General features: G+C 59.1%; 1 protein-coding gene across 2 annotated transcripts; it reads left to right on the top strand.

The window, feature by feature from the left end:
* The first annotated feature begins 6766 nt into the window (after nucleotides 1-6766).
* Nucleotides 6767-18147, top strand: NINJ1 (ninjurin 1). 2 transcript variants are annotated; one of them, XM_074363003.1, is made up of 4 exons: nucleotides 6767-6942; nucleotides 15221-15446; nucleotides 16254-16416; nucleotides 17556-18147. In XM_074363003.1, exons 1-3 carry the CDS (start codon nucleotides 6868-6870, stop codon nucleotides 16406-16408), a joined length of 456 nt encoding a protein of 151 aa, XP_074219104.1. In that variant the 5' UTR covers nucleotides 6767-6867; the 3' UTR covers nucleotides 16409-16416; nucleotides 17556-18147. The 2 variants fall into 2 exon arrangements, with proteins under 2 accessions (XP_074219104.1, XP_074219103.1); XM_074363002.1 differs by having other exon boundaries at nucleotides 6769-6942; nucleotides 17559-18147.

The raw sequence follows: 18147 nt of genomic DNA, 5'->3' as shown, positions 1-18147 counted from the left end.
ACAGCAGGTGCTCAGAAGTAGAGTTCTGCACACACACACCCCGCCCCCGCCCACTGCACTCCTCAGTCAAACCCACAACTTGACCCAAATTCCCACCTTGGGGCTCAGAGTGGGGTCCCCGGAGCAGCCACATCAGCCTCCCCAGGACCTGGGTAGAAATGCAGGGGATGGGCCGGCAAGCAACGTCCCTCGGTGGTTCTGATGCTGGCTCAACCAGGATCAGGGCAAGGACAGCCCTTTGGATGGCTGGCACTGCATGGCATCCAGCTGGCACAGGGGCCGGCCACTGTCCCCTGTCCCTGCCTCAAAGCAGGGACAGGGGACAGGAGAGATCTACGCCTGACCCGAAGCCCTCGCCCTGCTGTGGCTCCTCGGGCATCTGCAGAGGTCTCATCAAGGATACTGAAGCCGAGGGAGAGCCTGGGACCTGAGGTGGCCCACGTTTCTCCAGGGAAGAGAGAAAAGGCCCTGAGGTGCCTAAGTGCTCCTGTGGGACTCACTACAGCCCCATGGTAGCCCCCAGCATCCATCTGAGACAGGTGGGGTGGGCTCAGGAAACTTGGGTTCAAATCTTAGCTCTGGAGCCTTAGTATTCCCACCTGTAGAATGGGTGCATAGTGAGCTAGTGCACACCAAAGCCCCAGACCAGGGTCCCTTAGCAACGCCTGCTAGTTCCATCCTTGGCCTCTCAGTGGCGGTGTTTCCACTTGACCATAACCCATGGAAAGCTGTGGGTGCTAAAGGAGACAGCCCCTACCCTGAGCCTCCAGAGCCTCAATGGGAGTGGGGGTCCTGGAAGGGGATGGGAGAGACCTAGGGGTGTAGAGAGCGTGCCCTCAGGGGCATCTGGGGGCTTCCTGGATGTGGTGGCCCCCAGGCTTGGATAATGAGGAGACTCTGACCCTGGGTAGGAAAAGGCAGGAAGTGGGCACTGCAGGCCAGGTGAGCTTGGGCCCCACCCATCCCTCAGCAACTGTTCTCTGAGCACCTGGTGTGGAGATTTCAGACACAGTTTACTATGGAGGAGACATCACCTGTCCACAGGGCCTCCTCATGGCTCAAGTTTGGGCCCTCAGTCCAGCTGGCTCCCTGGACAGGCCAAGGCCAGCCTTTGGGAAAGGAAGGGGGTACCTAGACTAGACCTGACCTGCCACCAGATCCCTCTTTGCCAAACCACAGGCCACTGGCCCCACCTGAGCGCCAGATGCCTATCCTCACTCCCACACTCACCTGTGGCCCAGTGGCTTCGTGGTCTGAGTCAGCGGTCAACGTAAGGGCCAAGAATATGGAGCCCCATCATTAGCGGTTTGCTAACCACAGGCTGGGCTGAGCTGGCTAGGCTGAGGGACACCTGGAGGCTGGACAAAGTGGACATGGCCAGGGTATGCCCTGGGCAGCCACCAGGTGTGGGCTGAGGGTCAGCAGTACCTGGGGCTTTGTGTCTGTGGGGGAGGGGGCAGTCCACACACACACAACAAGCACAGTTCTTTCAAGGGCTGCCTCAGGGCACCAGGTGAGGGGGCCAGGGGCTACTGCAAACAGGCGGTCTGCAATCAGGTGATACAGAGGAGCTGGCCACGCATTCTGGGGGCAGGATCTTCAAGTGAGGGAAGTGGGGAGTGCAAAGGCCCTGAGGTAGAGAGGAGTCCATGGAACAAACAGAAGGGCAATGGGGAGGGTGAAGGGAAGGGAGGATGCAGGAGTCTCAGGTGTGCAGGATCCAGGAGTGAGGATTTTCATGAGAAGACTGATTTAAGCTGATCAGTGATATAATCTGATTTACTCTTTCAAAATAGAATTTAGGGGGAGGGGTGAGTGTTTCAGTCTGTTACACAGTCTGTGCTTAAGGCAAAAACCTATTTATTAATGAAATATGTAACACAAAAAATAGAATCGAGATCAGCTGTTATGAGAAAAAAACCTACAAAATTACAGCACCCTAAAACAAGATAGTTTTTTTACATTTAAGTATTGATGACACAACTTTGTAAACTGACTATGCTTCAATAAGAAATATATATATATATACATATATATATATATATATATATATATATATATACACCAAAAAAAAAAGTGAAATTAGAAAAAAAAAAAAGTAGTATTGAGATGGGCAGCCCAGGGAGGGTCTGTGTTCCGAGAACTGGAGACACAGGCTCCTTCTGTCGTCGGCTCTGCTGTGTGAGACTCCTATGCCCAAGATCTCTTTCATGGTCCAATACAGCTGCTGGAGGTCCAGCCATTACATCCACGTTCCAGCCAGTAGGAAGGAGGAAGTAATAGAGAATGGACACCCCTTCATTTAAGGTCCCTCCCTAATGTTGCACACCCTTTCCGTTGTCAGCATGTAGCCAGATGGCCACACTAGCTACAGGAGAGGCTAGGAAATGCATGAAGGCCCCTGTTCTGGGAAGCCATTTGTTGAGCTAAAAATCAGGAGTCTGAATGAAGGAGAAGGGGAGAACCGACAGTCAGGGTGACCACTGTCCCTGCCACCTTTGCCCTGGCTGCTAGGGACAAGGACTTTGCTAAGGCAAGACACCCATAGATGGCAAGTGGAGTCATCTCTATGGGGTCTGGGGACGCATCAATGCACAAATGAGCAGGACAGACAGGTGGGTCAGGCCCCCACAGAGGAAGCTGCATCTCACTGTTGTCTCTCCGCAGCACCAGGTGGGCACCACCAAGCCAGTCAGCCTGCCTCTCACTCACTCTGTCGATGCTGCATTGTATTCCGGACAGTGATGAGCATAAGTCAGCAACACCCTTGTGGGGAAGCACCCACTTTGCTTCCGGGGTTGAGGGCCTTCTAGGGGGGTTACACCTTACTGTGTGGCCTTGGGCACATCACGACTTGCTGGAGGACCACGGGAGGTGATGCATACCCCATACCTCTTTATGCTACCTGGCCCGTTCCCATGATTGACCCAGGCCCAACCTGGGCAAGTGCCCACCCCTGTCTTTAAAGTGTGAGTGATGACACAGCACCTCCTCGCAGGCCTGGCCTCCTCCTCTGTCCCTTCTGGAAATGGGGCGGCAGGCCTGCCCTGCCTTCCAGCTCTGCGCTCTGAGCTGGTGGAAGCTGTGGTGCCTGGAAGTGCCTAACAGAAATGCAGAATCTTGGGCCCACTCCACTGCCATGAGACGGTTCCCCTCGGGAGGGTGACGAGCAGGTGGGCCACCAGCACCCAGGGAGTGCCTATCGCCCCAGGCTGACAGCCAGCCTGTCCTCCCCCTCCTGCTCTCCCTGGTGGTGGGCATGTGTGGACCAGCCTGGGCCCTGGCAGAGGCAGGAGCTGCAGCTGCGAAACCAGCCTCCCAGAGCAGGACCGGGCCCAGGCCTGCCTCACTCAGCCTGGAGCACCCCAGGTATGCAACACCACCTTTCCAACCTCGGTGTTTCCCTCTGTAAACTGGAAACCCCATCCCTGCCTCCAGGCCTCTAAGAGAGGGCCAGGGATTTGGCCATTTTCAGAGGCTCCTGTTCATGAAATGTGATCTGTCTGAACACACATCTTCCCAGATCCCAAGTGACATATCCATGCTCCCCCCACAGTAATTCAGGTGCGTAGGCAATGCTCCTCCCCGCCTCTGGAGCTGTGTTCAGCAGAGTGGAGACCAGGCCCTACTAGTCATGAGACCCCGGGTTCCCCCGATGAAGAGCGAAGCTGCTCCGGCATTCCGGTCTCTGCTCAACCCAGGGCAGGAAGCCACCACCCCAAAAGCCACCCACTTCTGAGGTCTGCTCTGGGCAACATGGCCCTTGTCGATCACTTGTGGGCAGGATTTCATTACCTGCTCAAGGTATCAGCATGAGGAGGGGGCTGGGGTCAAGGCCACCATCACCCTCACTGCTGGGAGCTGGTTCCGGCTTCACCTGGGCTGGGTCATTTCATCTTCATGGCATCCTCACAGGAAATGCATCCTGCATGTGTGTGAGTGTGTCTGCATGTGTGCCCTGACTGCACACGCAGCCCCTCCACCATGTCCCTGTGTCTCTTTGCTGGAGCACGGCCGCTGGCCCTGTACCTCCCCAGCCCACCCCATCTCCTGGGACATTCCCCAATGGTTACTTTCCCAACAGTCACTTCCCCATGGACCTGAACCTCAGGGTCAGCACCTAGGAACTGGCCTTGGACACTCATGCTGGTCTTTCCAGAATTTGAAACCAGACATGGGAACACACTGAGGGCACTGCCCCTTTCAGTCTGTACTGGGGACAATCTGGTAAACAGACACGCGCAGGCAAATAAGGATGACACGGCAGACTGGGGAAGTCCCTCCCTGAGAACAGGCAGGCCTAGAGGATGAGACTCTGCTGAGGGTTGACTACACCCCCACAGCTCACCCCTGGAAAGCTGAAGTGCCTGCCTGAGTCCCTAACGTGGTCAGAGCAGCCTTACAAACCCAAGTCTAAACGCCCAGTTGTTCCACCATGATCTTTCCTGGCTTCCTCTTTTTGGATGGAGAGCTACCGTGGGACCCACACGGGAGACTTCCACGCCACCCACGCAAACTCTCTCATCCAGCAGATGGGCAGGGATGAAGCCCTCTCAAGCCCTTTTGTCTGGCCTCCCTCCTGCCCTACCCCCAACCTGGGGCCTCCCCTGTACACTCAGGGCCCTTTCTCCTGGCTACCCTCTCCCTAGCCCCTCCAGGGGCCAGTGCCACCCCCAAGGCAGAGAGGTGAGTGCTTTTGTGTGAACAGTGCCAATTTAAACATGAATAGTTAGGTTATGTCAAAATAACAGTAACTGGTACTGTAATGGCCACCATGCCCAGGCCTGCCCAGACCCCCAGGCACTGCTGTGTCCCCACTCGCGGCAGCACACACAGACCCCAAACCCAGGCCCACTAGATGGGCAGAGCACTGAGGAATCAAGTCCAAACACCTTGCTGAGAAGAAGGGGAAACCAGCCACATCTTCCAGTGGGCGAGGGCCCAGCTGAGTTCAGCCAGGGCTGGGAGCACCCTGCAGCCCCCAGCCTGTCCCCGCTCCAAAGGCGGTGTAAGCACGCCAGCAGGTCAGGAGGGAGGGCCTAGAGCACGGTTTAGTGGGAAATTCCTTTTTTTGCTAAATCCCCAGGATGACTTGCATTTTCCATGCCTTTGGTTTCACTTACAAAACTCCCGAGCAGTGGGGGTGAGGCACTGGGCAGAGGGGACAAGGAGGTCCCAGTGTCGGGGGTAATCACAAGAGATGCAGGCTCTAGGTTCTAACAGCCACAGGTGCCTACCTCCTGGCAGGGCATACTCGCTAGGGGAGCATCCAGTCCACTGCTTACAGGACCGCACAGTCTCCCTCCAGAGTTCTGAGCACGGCCTCCTGGGTGTCTTCCCAACTGGGCCTCAGCGTCCTCCCCTGTCAGGTGAGAGGGTAATACCTCCTTGCCAGGGCTGTAAGACAAAAAGTGATGCACCTGGCCCCATGTATGGCCCCAGAAGCCCCACTCTGGCTGCCCTGTTCCAGCCCCACAGCACTAGAACAGGGCCTGGTTATAGAAGGCATCCTGTGATTACAGGATGAATGAATGAGCCTCCAGTCCCAGGCAGATGTCACTCACTGCTTCCTGACCTTGGGCACTGCTGCTTATGTTCTTTGATCTTCAGTTTATGTCGAGGGGGAAAACATCACAGCCCACCCACATGGCCTTGATCAAATGCCTTGGGCTAAGAGCAAGATGTCCCCCTTCACAGATGGGGAAGCTGATGCACAGAGAGGTCAAACCACCTGCCTGAGGCCACACATCGACTGGTGGCAGTTCTAGGTCATAGAGTCCGACAGTGGCCAAGATGTAGAGTTCTTACAAGGGCCATTAACACCTCCCCAGGGTGGCTGGAATGATCGAGGAGGGGGCCAGTGGCTCTTCTGGAGACATCAGCAGACACCGTGAGAGAAGGAAGAAATGGAGAGGGGGCGGGTGTGACTTGGTGGAGTAAAAAGAAGCTGAGCCCAGGAGCCTGGTCAGGGTCTGGACAGGAGAACACAGTGGCCTGGACTTTGCATACCAGCCTGGGGAGCTAACGCCCGGCCCCTTCGCACCCGCATGGCTTCTGGGAGAGGCTCGCGTCTGGGAAACAAGGGCCAACTGAACCAAGGGCTAGAGGCCGCCCCGAGGGGCTGGCATGGGCACAAGGTGCCACCCCAGGCAAGGGGGCCCTGCCTCCCGTCTGAAGACCCGGAGGCTGCTTCATGAGGGGCGCGGGAGACGGGGCACTGGCACAAAGCTGGCCCAGGCCGCGGTGATCCGCCTCTGCCTCCCCGCTCCCTCCCGTCCTGAGTGCGTGGGAGGCCTTCAGGCCCCCATTTCCAAGGCGAAAAGACCGAGGCTCAGAGTGTGAGACCCAGACTACTCGCTGACTCAGCTATGGTGTGCGGGTCCGGCAACACGTTGGCGACGCCTGCAGCTGGGCCCCCGGGTGACAAGCGCCTGGTAAAAAAAAAAAGTCCACACCCGCGGCAGCGCCCGTTCGCCTTCCTGGTGCGTCAATTAGCAAAGCAGCCAGGCAAAGGCTGGTTCTTGGCCTCGTTTTATAGATTAAAAGTGTCCAGGACAGGAGCACAGAGGGCGACGTGCCTTGCCCACGAACACGCGAGGTCTGGGGTGTGAGAGAGCCGAGATGCAGCGCGGGGTCCTGCGGCCCCCGCAGTCCGTGCGGGACGAGAGACCTGACTTCGACGTCCGGCTGGCGGGGTCTACGGGCCCCGGCTGGGGGCGGGGCCTGAGGGCGCTGCGCGCGCAGGGCGGGCCGGGGGCGTGGTGGGGGCCGGCCGGGGGCGGGGCCGGCCGGGCGCGTAGCGGAGTCTCGGTAGCTGAGGCGCCAGCCGAGTTGAGACCCCGAGTGAGGCTGCCCGGCGGCCGCACCATGGACTCGCGCCCAGAGGAGTACGAGCTCAACGGCGACCTGCACCCGGGCTCGCCCGGCCCCCCTGATGCCTCGGTAAGCACCTCCTTCCCCCTGCGCCGCTGTGCGACCTTGGCCGGCGCCCGCCTTCTCTGGGCCCCGCGCCGGAGGCTCCCGGGCACCTATGGGCGCCAACCGGGCGCAGCGTCCGCCCTGAGGGTGGCGGTGGTCACCGCTGCCTGTGCGTCCCGCCCCCTACCTGCGGGGTTGGAGGACCCAGCGGTGCCGCTGGGGACGCCGGCCACCCTGACAGGTGAGCGGGGGCGCGGGCGGGTTGGCGGGCTGCCCTGCGCGGGCCGGGGTAGGTACTGCCCACACCGAGCTGCACAGCCAAGGGGCTTGGGCGCCACCTTTCCCCGCCCCTCGGCGGGCCCCTGCCTTCCGGACTCCCACACCACCTTCCAACTCTGCATCTCCTCCGGTTCGTTGTGCGCCTGGACTGGGTGGAGAGGATCCCGGCTTCTGGGCCCCGGGCCAGCAGCGGGCAGACAGTTACGTCACCCACGGTGTCCACGGCGACCGCACAATCTTGTGCATGCCCTGATGGGGAAACCTGGGGCCGCTGTGGCCCCCTCTCCTCTCTCCACTCGCAGGTCCCCGCGGCCTGTCCAGAGCCTGCCCTGCTGGCCTCAGAGCATCATGGGCATGGGGCAGGTCCCGGCAACGGTCCCATATTAGAGCTAGTACCCTTCTGCCCTGGGGTCCTGTCCCACTGCTGGGACAGGGCCAAAATAGCGGTTCCTAACTGGCTTTGCCTGGGACCAGCACTTCCCCAGGGCCTCTGTTTGTGGTGCGGTCCTGGGCACCGCCCTCTGGTAACTTGTTGACTTTGGACATTCCTTCAGTTTCTGACCCCCTGGGGGTGGGGGCAGGGACCATGGCCTCTCAGCCATGTGAGCCAGACTTGGGCAGAGACTGCCTAGGTGTGGGTGACCAGTCCTCGGCGATGCTGTGGTGTCAGGCCATACTTAGGGGGTGGGGAAGAACAGGTGGGGAAGGCAGGCCCTGGACTGGGGGAACGGGCCCTCCCATGTGTCCCTGGCCCTACTGAATAATCCTCTCCATTCTTCTCTATGCCGAGCACTGCTTTTCCAGGGCCCCAGCCATCGTGCCCGCCCTTCAGTAAAGCCTGACAGCCCCGGGTTTATCCCTGGGTTAGAGATGAGGAAACTGAGAACTAAGAAGAGCCTTTGTGTGGCCTTTCCCTGGTTTGTGAGCACTTTGGAATAGTGAGCTGTGTGTCCTTGGGGAGGCTGCTTCACCTCTCTGCTCTCTCTCCTATCCGTGATCTGAAAAGGAAGAGCAGATGACCCGGGCCTGCATTCGGAGATATGGGGGTTGCACATCAGGTTACACATGGGCCTAGTGGCTTGGAAGCTGGTTTGAAAGGAAGGGATCCTGCTCACCTCCCAGCCTTTGGCTGCACCCTCCACTCCATGCCTGCTCTGCTCAATGCATTGGCTTTGGGACTGGTTGTGCGCAACGCAGCTCTATAACACTCAGACTCCATCTGAGAGCTAAGACCAGCCTTGGCACTGAGCCCTGGAGGACTGGAATGAGGTGTGGGTATGGCCCCTGCGCTGTGTGAAAGGGCATCCCAGGCAGCGGGAACAGTGGGAGAAAGGCCCAGGGGCTGGACCATCAAGCACCCCGGGGCTGGGGAGGAGGAGGTATGTGAGGTTGTGCCTTGGGAAGCGTGGAGGCCATGGAGGGGCTGGGGGCCTGTGTGAGAGTGAACGCGTTTTTCCAGGGGGACTCCAGTCACAGGCAGGGAGGCCTGGGGAGAGATAGTCAGTACTGAAGGCCGCCTTGCTCACCCTGCCTGGGGCCCAGGCCCACCCAACACTGCTCTCCAGCCTCCGCCTTCCCCTTCCCACCCTCAGGACCTGCCTCACTGTGTTCTTGGGCACATCATTCTGTGCCTCAGTTTCTCATCTGTGAAATGGGATGAGAGCAGTGCTTCCCTCAGAGGGTTGTGCCGAGGATTAAATGGGCTGATGTGCGTGAAGTGTTGGAGACTGGACACAGTATTGTTAATATTCCCACCTACCACAGGAGACCCTCTCCCAAAGGTGATGCCCAGACAGGGGCTGGGAAAGGGCACTGCGGCCCTCCCACTGTGCCTCACCTGGCTCTTCTGCAGCCTTCCCTCCTGGTTGCCCCGGCCTGAATCTGAGCTCCCGGCACCTGCTTGAGGGCGGGAAGAAAGGCTTGCTGGGAAGAGGGGCAAACCCCAGGGTCTTCAAATGTGTCCCTACTTGAGCAAGAGCCCCAGACAGCTGAGTGTGTGGGCTGGGTCACTGCTATGTCCTCAGCGTGCCCCTGGCCACGGGAGGACTGACTGGGAGGCCCAGGCTCAGAGCCCCTGTCATTGCCGCGGGCAAGTTCAGACCCTCTCCGAACCTCCATTTCCTCTTCAGGGAAGTGGGGCAGAATCACTCACCTCCCACAGTGGCCAGGCTCAGGGAAGAGGTGTTTGTGTGACCCATGGGCAGATGAGCCCTGTTGGGCCGGGGCAATGGGGGAGCTCTGCAGATGTCCCCCACGGCATGCCCCGTCCACCATGGCCTCCATGCAAGGCCAGTCTGCTTAGGGCCCCTGCAGAAGTCAGTTGGCGTCTTTGCTAAGTCAACTCACTTTTGGCTGGCAGCAGAAGGAATAGTAAACATCAGTTTTATTGTGAAAATAAATGTGGCACCCCCAAGGGTGTATCTCAGCCAGGGGGGCAGCCAGGTTGGACCCTGCAGCCAGTGGCGGACACAGAAGGGAGCTGACAGGATAGGGTGGGATGAGGCTTCTGGGGCCGCATCTGGGCCCGGAAGCTGGGTCCTGAGAGGGAGGAGTGTGTACACAGCCTCAGCTGCCAGGGGAAGTTTGCTTTTTCCCCCTCATTTCTGCTTTCCCAGCAGATCCCAAGGCCAGCGGGGTCTTGGTTACGTTCTAAAAGGCAACATTGACGTGGCTGCGGGGTCATTGCTGGCCAGTGCTGAGCCCACAGGAAGTGGGACTGCCCAGCCCAGCTGCTGCAGGGAAGCCTGCCCCGCCACGGGAGACTTCCTGCCAGGAACTCAGGCATGGAGTGGGAGGCCTCTCCGGGCTGGCAGGGGTGCAGAGGGTGCGAGGGCGGTGCAGGTGTAAGGCAGCATGGCCTGGGGCAGGTGCCTTCACGCCTAGCACAGTAGCAGCTCATTCCCCGCGCTGGTGGATCAGGCAGCAGACATCCCAGACCACAACAGATCTCACTGCGTTCTCAGGTCCCAGCCCAGAGGTGAGGACGCCAGCACTCCCACATCTGCTGGTGCCCGCTGAAGCCAAGGGGAGGAGCCCTGTGCAGGGGTGGCTACGGTGGGCCAGCACCCCACCACACCCCGGCTCCCACTCAGCTCACGCAGCCCTGCTTCTGAGACTAGTACTTTCTATTCCTTCTTAGGGATTTTTTTAATGGAATTAATTACAAATTGGTACAGTTCTTCTGGGAGGCAGTCTTTCAAAGTGGCGCAGAACATCCAGTCCTGCCTTGCACCAGCTGGGCTCTGATCAGCCACTGGGCCCCCGAGCCCTTTGTTTGTGCCCCTTTATGTCCCCGTCTGCCCATTTTACAGATGAGGAAACTGAGGCACAGACCAGTCATTCTGCTGGTCTGTGGTGTGGCATGAGGATGCTAGAGGGGTGGTGCCGATGGAAGCCCTGCACCCCAGGTCCTCCCAGGGCAGCTGATGACCCTTACAGATTTGTTGGAGGCCTTGGTCCCTCCTCTTGCAGATGTGAAATTGGGCTCGGGGAGGGCAGGCAGGAATTCCCACGTGGGCTCCTCATTCTGTACTTGTACATGGGGCTTGGAGTCAGTGGTGCAATTAGGGGCAGGCAGGTTTGGACACAATCTGTAACCAAAACCCTGAGGTCCTGCAGGGCTTCAGTGGGCCACAGCCCTGGCCAGCCCTTGTCTACCAGGGGAGCAGAGGGTGTGCAGGCAGGAGGCTGGGAGTGGGCCAGACCTCCTGGGCCCAGCTGGAGGCCATGGGCAGCCCCTGTTTCCTCCCATCCAAGCCTGGAGTGGACTGGAGGATGTGTTATGTCAGAACTGGGTGCTCTGGGTGCCACAGACTGCCTGCTTCAAATCCTGCTTCTGTCCCAACTCCCCTCCCGTGTCCAAGCTCAGGTTGCACAGCAGTGTGACCCTGGGCCAGGTGGCCTGGGTACCCGCAAGCTGCCTGTGGATGGCTGGGATGAGGCCTCCTGCCCACGGAGAGTGGGCTCCAGTGGGCACGAAGCCAGCTTCCTCCACACAGGCTCCTTCCTGGTTTTAGGAGAAAAAAATTTGGCAGCCTCGAGCTCACGCACTCCTGGGACCACCAGAGAGGCTTTAGGGACGTCCTCTTGGCCCCAGGGACACATTAAACAGGGCATTGCCCAGGTCATGGGCAGAGGTCTCCGTGGGAGGGTCCCAGCATGGCTCCTGGCAGCTGGGCAGGCAGGTGGCCTGTCCGGACCCACCGGGCTCCACACCTGTGAGAGGTGGGCTTCAACTGCCCTCCAACCCAGGTGGCCTTCTCAAGGCAGCAGCCTCCGGGGCTCACCCATGCAGTGGTCACTTGTGGGGTTCAGAGCTCCCCCCGCAGCTTAGAGCCCCTTCCCAGGAGGCCTGAGGCACCAAGATCAGGCCTGGGGGAAGCAGGTGAGCCCTGTAGCCCGCTCCCCACCCACAGCTCTGCCACTGGACAAGCCCCACGGAGCCTTTGTCTCCCTCTCTGCACACTAGGAAGACAGTGCTCCTTCTCGCTGTTAGTGGGGGTGCTTGCTGGGTGGTAGAGCTTCCCAGGCTGCGACCTGGCGCATACAGATGGGAAAACTGAGGCCCGGTCTGGTGGGGGGCATCTTGTCAAGGCCACACCACCAGGCTGTGGTGCGCTGGGGCTCGACCAGAGCACCCCCACCAACCCCCTGGCCTGCAAGCTCTGGCCAGTGCTCCTGATTGCTACACAGGTGGAACAGGAAGCAGTTATATCTGCGGGCAGGAAGCACCCTGCACCAGGAGGGGCCCAAGGGCTGGGGCCCTTGCTTGCTACTCAGGGCCCTGAGACAGCAGCGAGACCCCGCCAGGGCTCCCTGGCATGCTTGCTCCATGGCCTCGTTGCACTTGAGGGAGACTGAGCCCCAGAGGGGTCTGGCCATCCTGGAGTCCCACAGCTAGACCCAGGGGCTGGGGAACCTCTGAGCACGCAGCCCCCACAGGGTGGGCCCGACCCCAGCCCCCCTCTGCATGGCCCGAGGGGACTGTGGTGTCAGCTGCCAGGGCTTCTGAGCACGGGAACCTGGATTCAAATCCCAGTGCAGCCCTCACTTGCTATTGGCTTTGAACGAGGTCCCTCCCCATATCGCTTCAATTTACCCACAGTAAGTGGGTGTGAGGTCAGGGGGACTTCCTATAGGAAAGCACCCAGCAGAATGGTGAGTAAGATGATGGGCTGAGCCCTGGGCACCGCCCGAGGTGGAGGACAGCGCAGCACAGGCTCCCTGTGCTGGGGGCGCTGCCGTGATGGTGTCACTCTGTATTTCAGGGCTCGCGTGGCTGCATGGGCGTAAAATATTTAAACAGTTCAAGAGAGCACAGAATTAAAAAGGAATTCTCCCTCCTGCACAGAAGCCACCACAGTTCGTCTGGGTGTATACATACGTGTGGATATGTGTTAATGCATATGTACGTGTGTATATGTGTGCATGTGTTTTGTATATATGTATGTCCGTGTGTGTATACATGTGTCTGCATGTGTGCTCATACATCTGTGTGTAAGTGCTGGTGTGTGCATGTTTGTGGGTATGTTAACACATGCATATCTGCATGTGTGCTTGTGTGTGTAGATATGTATTAGGTATTTATGTGTATGGGGGGTTGTATGGTGTGTATATGTGTGTTTATGCTCGTGTATGTTTGTCTATATGGCTCCCCTGCCCCCAGAAGGCGGGAACTTCTCACTTGGTCTGCACCTGGCTTTTTCTCTGGGACTGGGGACAGGGATGAGCCTCAAGGGGAGACATTTGGCACTTCTGGGTTATGAAACTTAGGGGCACGTGACCACTGGGCCAGCGCCCCCAGGATGCTGCACCCAGAGGAGCACACGCATGAGGGAGCCTGGCCAGCTGGGCTGCTTTGTAAGAACCTGTGTGCTTTTGAGGGAGCGGTGTGCCCTGGGCATTTGGGGTCTGGGGAGCGGCCCACCCAGCTGTGAGTGCAGCTGTAGGCCTGGTGTGGAGAGGCAAAAGGGAGACCCCACTTGGAGAAAGAAAGAGGAGACTCCGGGCTGCACATGGAACTTCCCAGAGAGCAGGGCCAAGGCCCTGGATCTGATGGAGGCAGCTTTCCCTGTGGGCTCTTGGGTCTAGAATTTTAAACCAAGTGGATTTGCTACTTAAGAACTGACACTGAGGGGAGGCAGAGCAGATAGCAGAGCTGCCTGTGTCCCCATCCTCCATCCTGGGCGTTATTATAGATTAAACTTTAAAAGACACAGTGTAATTCTAGGGGGCTGAGCCAAGATGGGGGAGTAGAGAGACTCACAGCTCGCCCCCTGCCACAAATACACCAAGAATTACATCTCCAAACCCACTGAATCGCACAGAACACCTACTGAACTCTGGCAGAGTGTTTCTCGCTTCAAAATATAGGAGGATTCTCACAAAATCCAATCAACAACAAGTTTTTACTATATAGCACAGGAAACTATATTCATTATCTTGTAGTAGCTTACAGTGAAAAAGAATTGAAATACGAATATATATATATATTCATGTATGACTGAAGCATTGTGTTGCACACCAGAAATTGACACATTGTAAACTGACTAGACTTCAGAAAAATTAAAAACAAAGAAACCATTCTAACATTAAATCATTATGTGCATACAACAACAAAAAGACGCAGTGTAAAAGTGAAGACCCCACCCTACTGTGCTTCTGTGTAATTTCTACGGTGAAATATCTTCAGCTGCAGAAATTAGAGGCTTACCCGCCTCAAACCCCCACCTCCCATCCCTGCATCTTTCATGAGTCTAGAAACAAGATCTCCTGGGTGGCCCCAGGAGGCCCGGTGGCTCAGGGACACCGGTGGACACGTGGCCAGGGCTGAGGGTTACAGGTTTGTCTTGGAAGGCTGGGGAGGGGCCTGGCCAAGGGCAGGTTGCAGAGGGCGGATGGGCTCAGTAGACAGAGGAGGCCTGGCAGCTTAGAGCAACTGCCTTCAAGTGAAGCCGCCACCCCGAGAGGCAAACTCCCGACCCAGGATGGGTCTCTGTGGCCTGGACCCCAGCCTCGGAGGCAGGCCTTCTCCTGTCTACCTACCCTCCCAGCCTCTGCCCCAGGAGAGGAGGGCCTGTCCTGCCGGGGAAGTCACCTCTGGGTGGAGCCTCGGGGCACGGAGGGCACTTGGGAGTGACAGGGGCCTGGCGTTGCGATCTGGGGATGTTCTCAGGCAGAGGTAAGGGAGGAGGTGACTTGTGTTCCTGTTTTATCAACATGAAATGAAGGCAGAGTGAGCCCTGAAGATCCACTGTGCGACATGTCGTGGCCAGTGTGGCACAGCAGGGGTGACCTCACGTGTTCTTAGTCACAGATAATGATACTACGAGGGTGGGAGGAGACTTCGGAGGTGTGATGGCTTGGCTGTGGTGATGGTGGCATGAGGCACACTTAGCGCCGAACGCTTTAAGTTGTTCACGTTGGTTACGTGCAGATTTTGTGAGTCAGTCACACCTCAGCAAAGTGGTTTTTAAAAAAATTTTAATGAAAATGAAGGAAGAAGCTAAGCTCCAGTGTAGACTCCAGCCGGCTGTGTGCCTGCACAGCAGAGAGGCGGCTGGAAGGCATCGGCCCCCCAGGAAGGCGTGTTTCACGTCTGGGCGAGTGTGCAGGAACCCGGGATCCAGCTCCCAGCCTGGCACCAGTCACCTCCTGGAGGAGAGGGCAGGCAGTGGCACGCAGGGAAGGCTGCCCGACGGCTCCGCCCGTGGCAGGCGGACGATCAGCGTATTTCCCATCTAAAACCAGAGGGCGTGCTAACGTGCTTCGTCTCCTTTCTCCAGGGCTCGATTCCTAGGGTGGGTTTTGCAGGGGCTGCACAGCCTTCTGTGGGCCTCGTATTCTATTAATAAGCACGTCCCTTTCCCTCATTGGGGCCCCCACCTGCTGACCCCATCAACCCCCACATCCCTGCCAGTACCTGGGAAGGAGACCAAGCTCAAAGTGGAGGGGACACCAGGGTGGGCCCAGGCCTGTTGCCCCACTGCCACAGAGCCTGGGCTGACCACCTCCCTCCCCGCAGCCGTCCCTCTGGGGCAGGAACCGGCCCATCAACATGAACCATTATGCCAACAAGAAGAGCGCGGCCGAGAGCATGCTGGACGTCGCGCTGCTGATGGCCAACGCCTCCCAGCTGAAGGCGGTCGTGGAGCAGGGCCCTGGCTTCGCCTTCTTCATCCCCATGGTGGTCCTCATCTCCATCTCCCTGGCGCTGCAGATCAGCGTGGGCGTGCTGCTCATCTTCCTCGGTGCGCGCCCGGGCGGGAGGCCCCGTGGTGGGAGGGCCCCGGGGCTCCCCGGCCCCACGGTCAGCCGACTCTGCTTGCTCACCCCCTGGGATGGGTCACTTACCCCGTGACAGTTCTGAGCAGGTTTGCACGGGAGCCCCGGCTTTCCCGACTGGGACACATGGTCCAAATTGTAGCTCCCACCATGGCCCCCCAGAGGTCCCCCTGCGTCTTATCCTTCCACTCACCCAGGCTGAGGGCACAGGAAGCTAACTCATAACCATACTAAGTGTTGACAAGTATTGGGCACCTACTGTGTACCCTCTAGTCCTTACGGCGGTCTGCAGGGACTAGATGGTGGCCCTGCCCCCTCCTGCACCCTTGCCCCCAGGGGAGGGTCAGGGCTAGGAGCAGCGAGAGCTTTGGGCTCACCCCCACCTCTGCCTGGCTGTGAGGTCTTGGGCAGGATGCGTGACCTGTTGTTTCCCTGCCTATAAAGTGGGCATAAGGATGGCCTTCGGTAGGTGTGCGGGGGACTAGATCACCACGCACATGCACCAGTGCTCAGAAAGGTGCTTGCTTGTGCCCATTCAGCACACTGTGCTTTAAAATCCAAGCCGGTCCCTTGGTGGCCAGGTGCCGGGCCCCCCTGCGCTTCTGTCCCTGGAGTGAATGGGGGCTGCAGCAGTCAGGCCACAGAGAGCAGACGGCCCCGGCCAGGGCCCATTGTCTGTAGTGTATTAAAGCAGGCATGTCTCTCTCTGGGGGACAGAAGAGGGCCCCCCAGTGTCGCAGCCCTGGGCAGCGTCTGCTCCTTCTTGCCCACAGTCAGGTACGACCTCAACAACCCTGCCAAGCACGCCAAGCTGGACTTCCTGAACAATCTGGCCACCGGCCTGGTCTTCATTATCGTCGTGGTCAACATCTTCATCACTGCCTTTGGTGTCCAGAAGCCCGTCATGGACATGGCGCCCCGGCAGTAGGGGCTCAGGTGAGCCGGGAGGGCTGGCCCCGGCAGGGTCTGCACCACTACAAGCCCACCCGCTCACCCCGCTTGGCTGCGGACCCAGCCTGGGGGACTCGGGACCTTTCGTGCAGCACCCCCGAGACTTTGCATCTGCCCTCACCCAGGCCTCGCAGGGTGGGCACCCCGGTCGCGTGCACCCGTACACCACACTCAGCCCTCTGCCCCTGCTCAGAGAGACCCAGCACTTGCCCAAGGTCGCCCTGCTTGGGAGCAGGAACTGCAAGGAGGTCGAGTGACCCTTGTAACACACTCAGTAGGCTCCTACTGTATGCAGCCTGGTCGGGGGTCAGATACAGGCAAGCCTGATGGGAAACTGAGGCTCTCCCAGTCAGATGCAGAAGGTCAGCGGATCTCACGTGTGTCGTGTGTCCGGTGTCTGGAGCCTTGGCCGGGGCTGCACGACACAGCGGTCCTCAGGCCTGCCCCAGAGGAGAACTGGGTGCCACAATCAGACCGCTGTCCGTCTACCAGCACAGCAGAGTGGACAGGAGGCTGTCCCTGCACAGCAAGCACCCATGTGTCAGGGACATATGAGGCCTTCCAGACTGACCACGTGGGCAGTGAGGCAGGGTGCTGGGAACAGGCCTTCGTGTGGCCCAGCCGGAGCGTCAGGCCTCCACTAGCCCACACACCACTGCTGTTGACTCCGCCTGGTGTCCAATTTGGTGCCCAGCTGCTGGCCCCAGTTTGTCGTTAGCTCTGTCCTCCGTGGAACCGTCGAGGTGCCAGCTTGCTCCCTCACTCATGGCATGACGACTGGGCCATTAATCACCTGCTGTGTGCCCCAAACAGTCCTGACTCTCCCCAAACATCAGCCTTAGCGAGGAGACCTTGCGGGCCCCACGGCACATGTCCACCCGCCAGCCCTTGCTCTCGAGGCCCCCTGTCAGAGCGTGCTGGGGCAGCCTCTAATCCTGACAGGGACCCAGGAGGGGGAACTGAGGCTCTCCCAGGTCAGAGTGGGGCTGTCTGATTCTGGAGTCGGAGTGGCACCAGTGCTCAGGGGCTGGTCGCCAGACACAACACTGAGGCCAGGTCACCAAAATGGGACTGGAGGCCCCTCCGGCTTTGGCGGCCCTCACGTCTCTCCTCTCCCTTCTTAGCAGATGTCCCTGGATCGTGCCTGGCCGCAGCTGCCCAGACCTAGGAGCCGCCTCGCCCTTGAGGCCCACCCCACTGTGCGCGGTGCTCCCCGAAACCGCCAGAGCCCCGGCTGGCCACACTGTACCGCATCCGGATGAGCCGTACGTGGTCAGGCCACTCTGGCCAGCACAGGGCCTGCTCTGTCCTCAGCTGCTCCTCTTCCTGGAGCGTGGAGTGGCGAGGCCAGGGAGGCAGAACGGGAGAGCCCTCAGTGGAGTCATTGCCACCATGGACATGTGGCAGGCCCGAGGATGGGGGGCAAGGGCCTGAGGCCACCTCAGGACGTTTCCAGAGGGCTGAGGAGATGCCTGTCCTCCGCCAGCACAGCAGCATCCTGGCCTATGTGCTGCCCACCTTGGGTGACCCACAACCTCTGTGCTTCCTAACCCAGGACAGTCGACACCAGCGACCCTGTGGGCCGCCTGCCGTGGCCACTGACCCAGGCTTCTCATCCTCCACCAGCAGGGGCTGGGCAGGGCCGTAGCACCTCCCTGGGGGTCTGGGCCCCCACTTTTCTAAGTACAGATGAACAATAAAGCTGATGCTTCTCTT

This window comes from Camelus bactrianus, chromosome 4 (genome assembly GCF_048773025.1).
Source record: "Camelus bactrianus isolate YW-2024 breed Bactrian camel chromosome 4, ASM4877302v1, whole genome shotgun sequence".
NCBI lineage: Eukaryota > Metazoa > Chordata > Mammalia > Artiodactyla > Camelidae > Camelus > Camelus bactrianus.
The sequence above is the reverse complement of the archived record's forward strand: the minus strand, read 5'-3'. Positions and strand labels throughout refer to the sequence as shown.

Coding starts and splice junctions, on each gene's coding strand:
- NINJ1 (XM_074363003.1), top strand. CDS start 6,868: ATGGACTCGCGCCCAGAGGAGTACGAGCTCAACGGCGACCTGCACCCG. Junction 6,943..15,220: donor CCGGCCCCCCTGATGCCTCG/GTAAGCACCTCC, acceptor CCCTCCCCGCAG/CCGTCCCTCTGGGGCAGGAA. Junction 15,447..16,253: donor CGTGCTGCTCATCTTCCTCG/GTGCGCGCCCGG, acceptor TCTTGCCCACAG/TCAGGTACGACCTCAACAAC.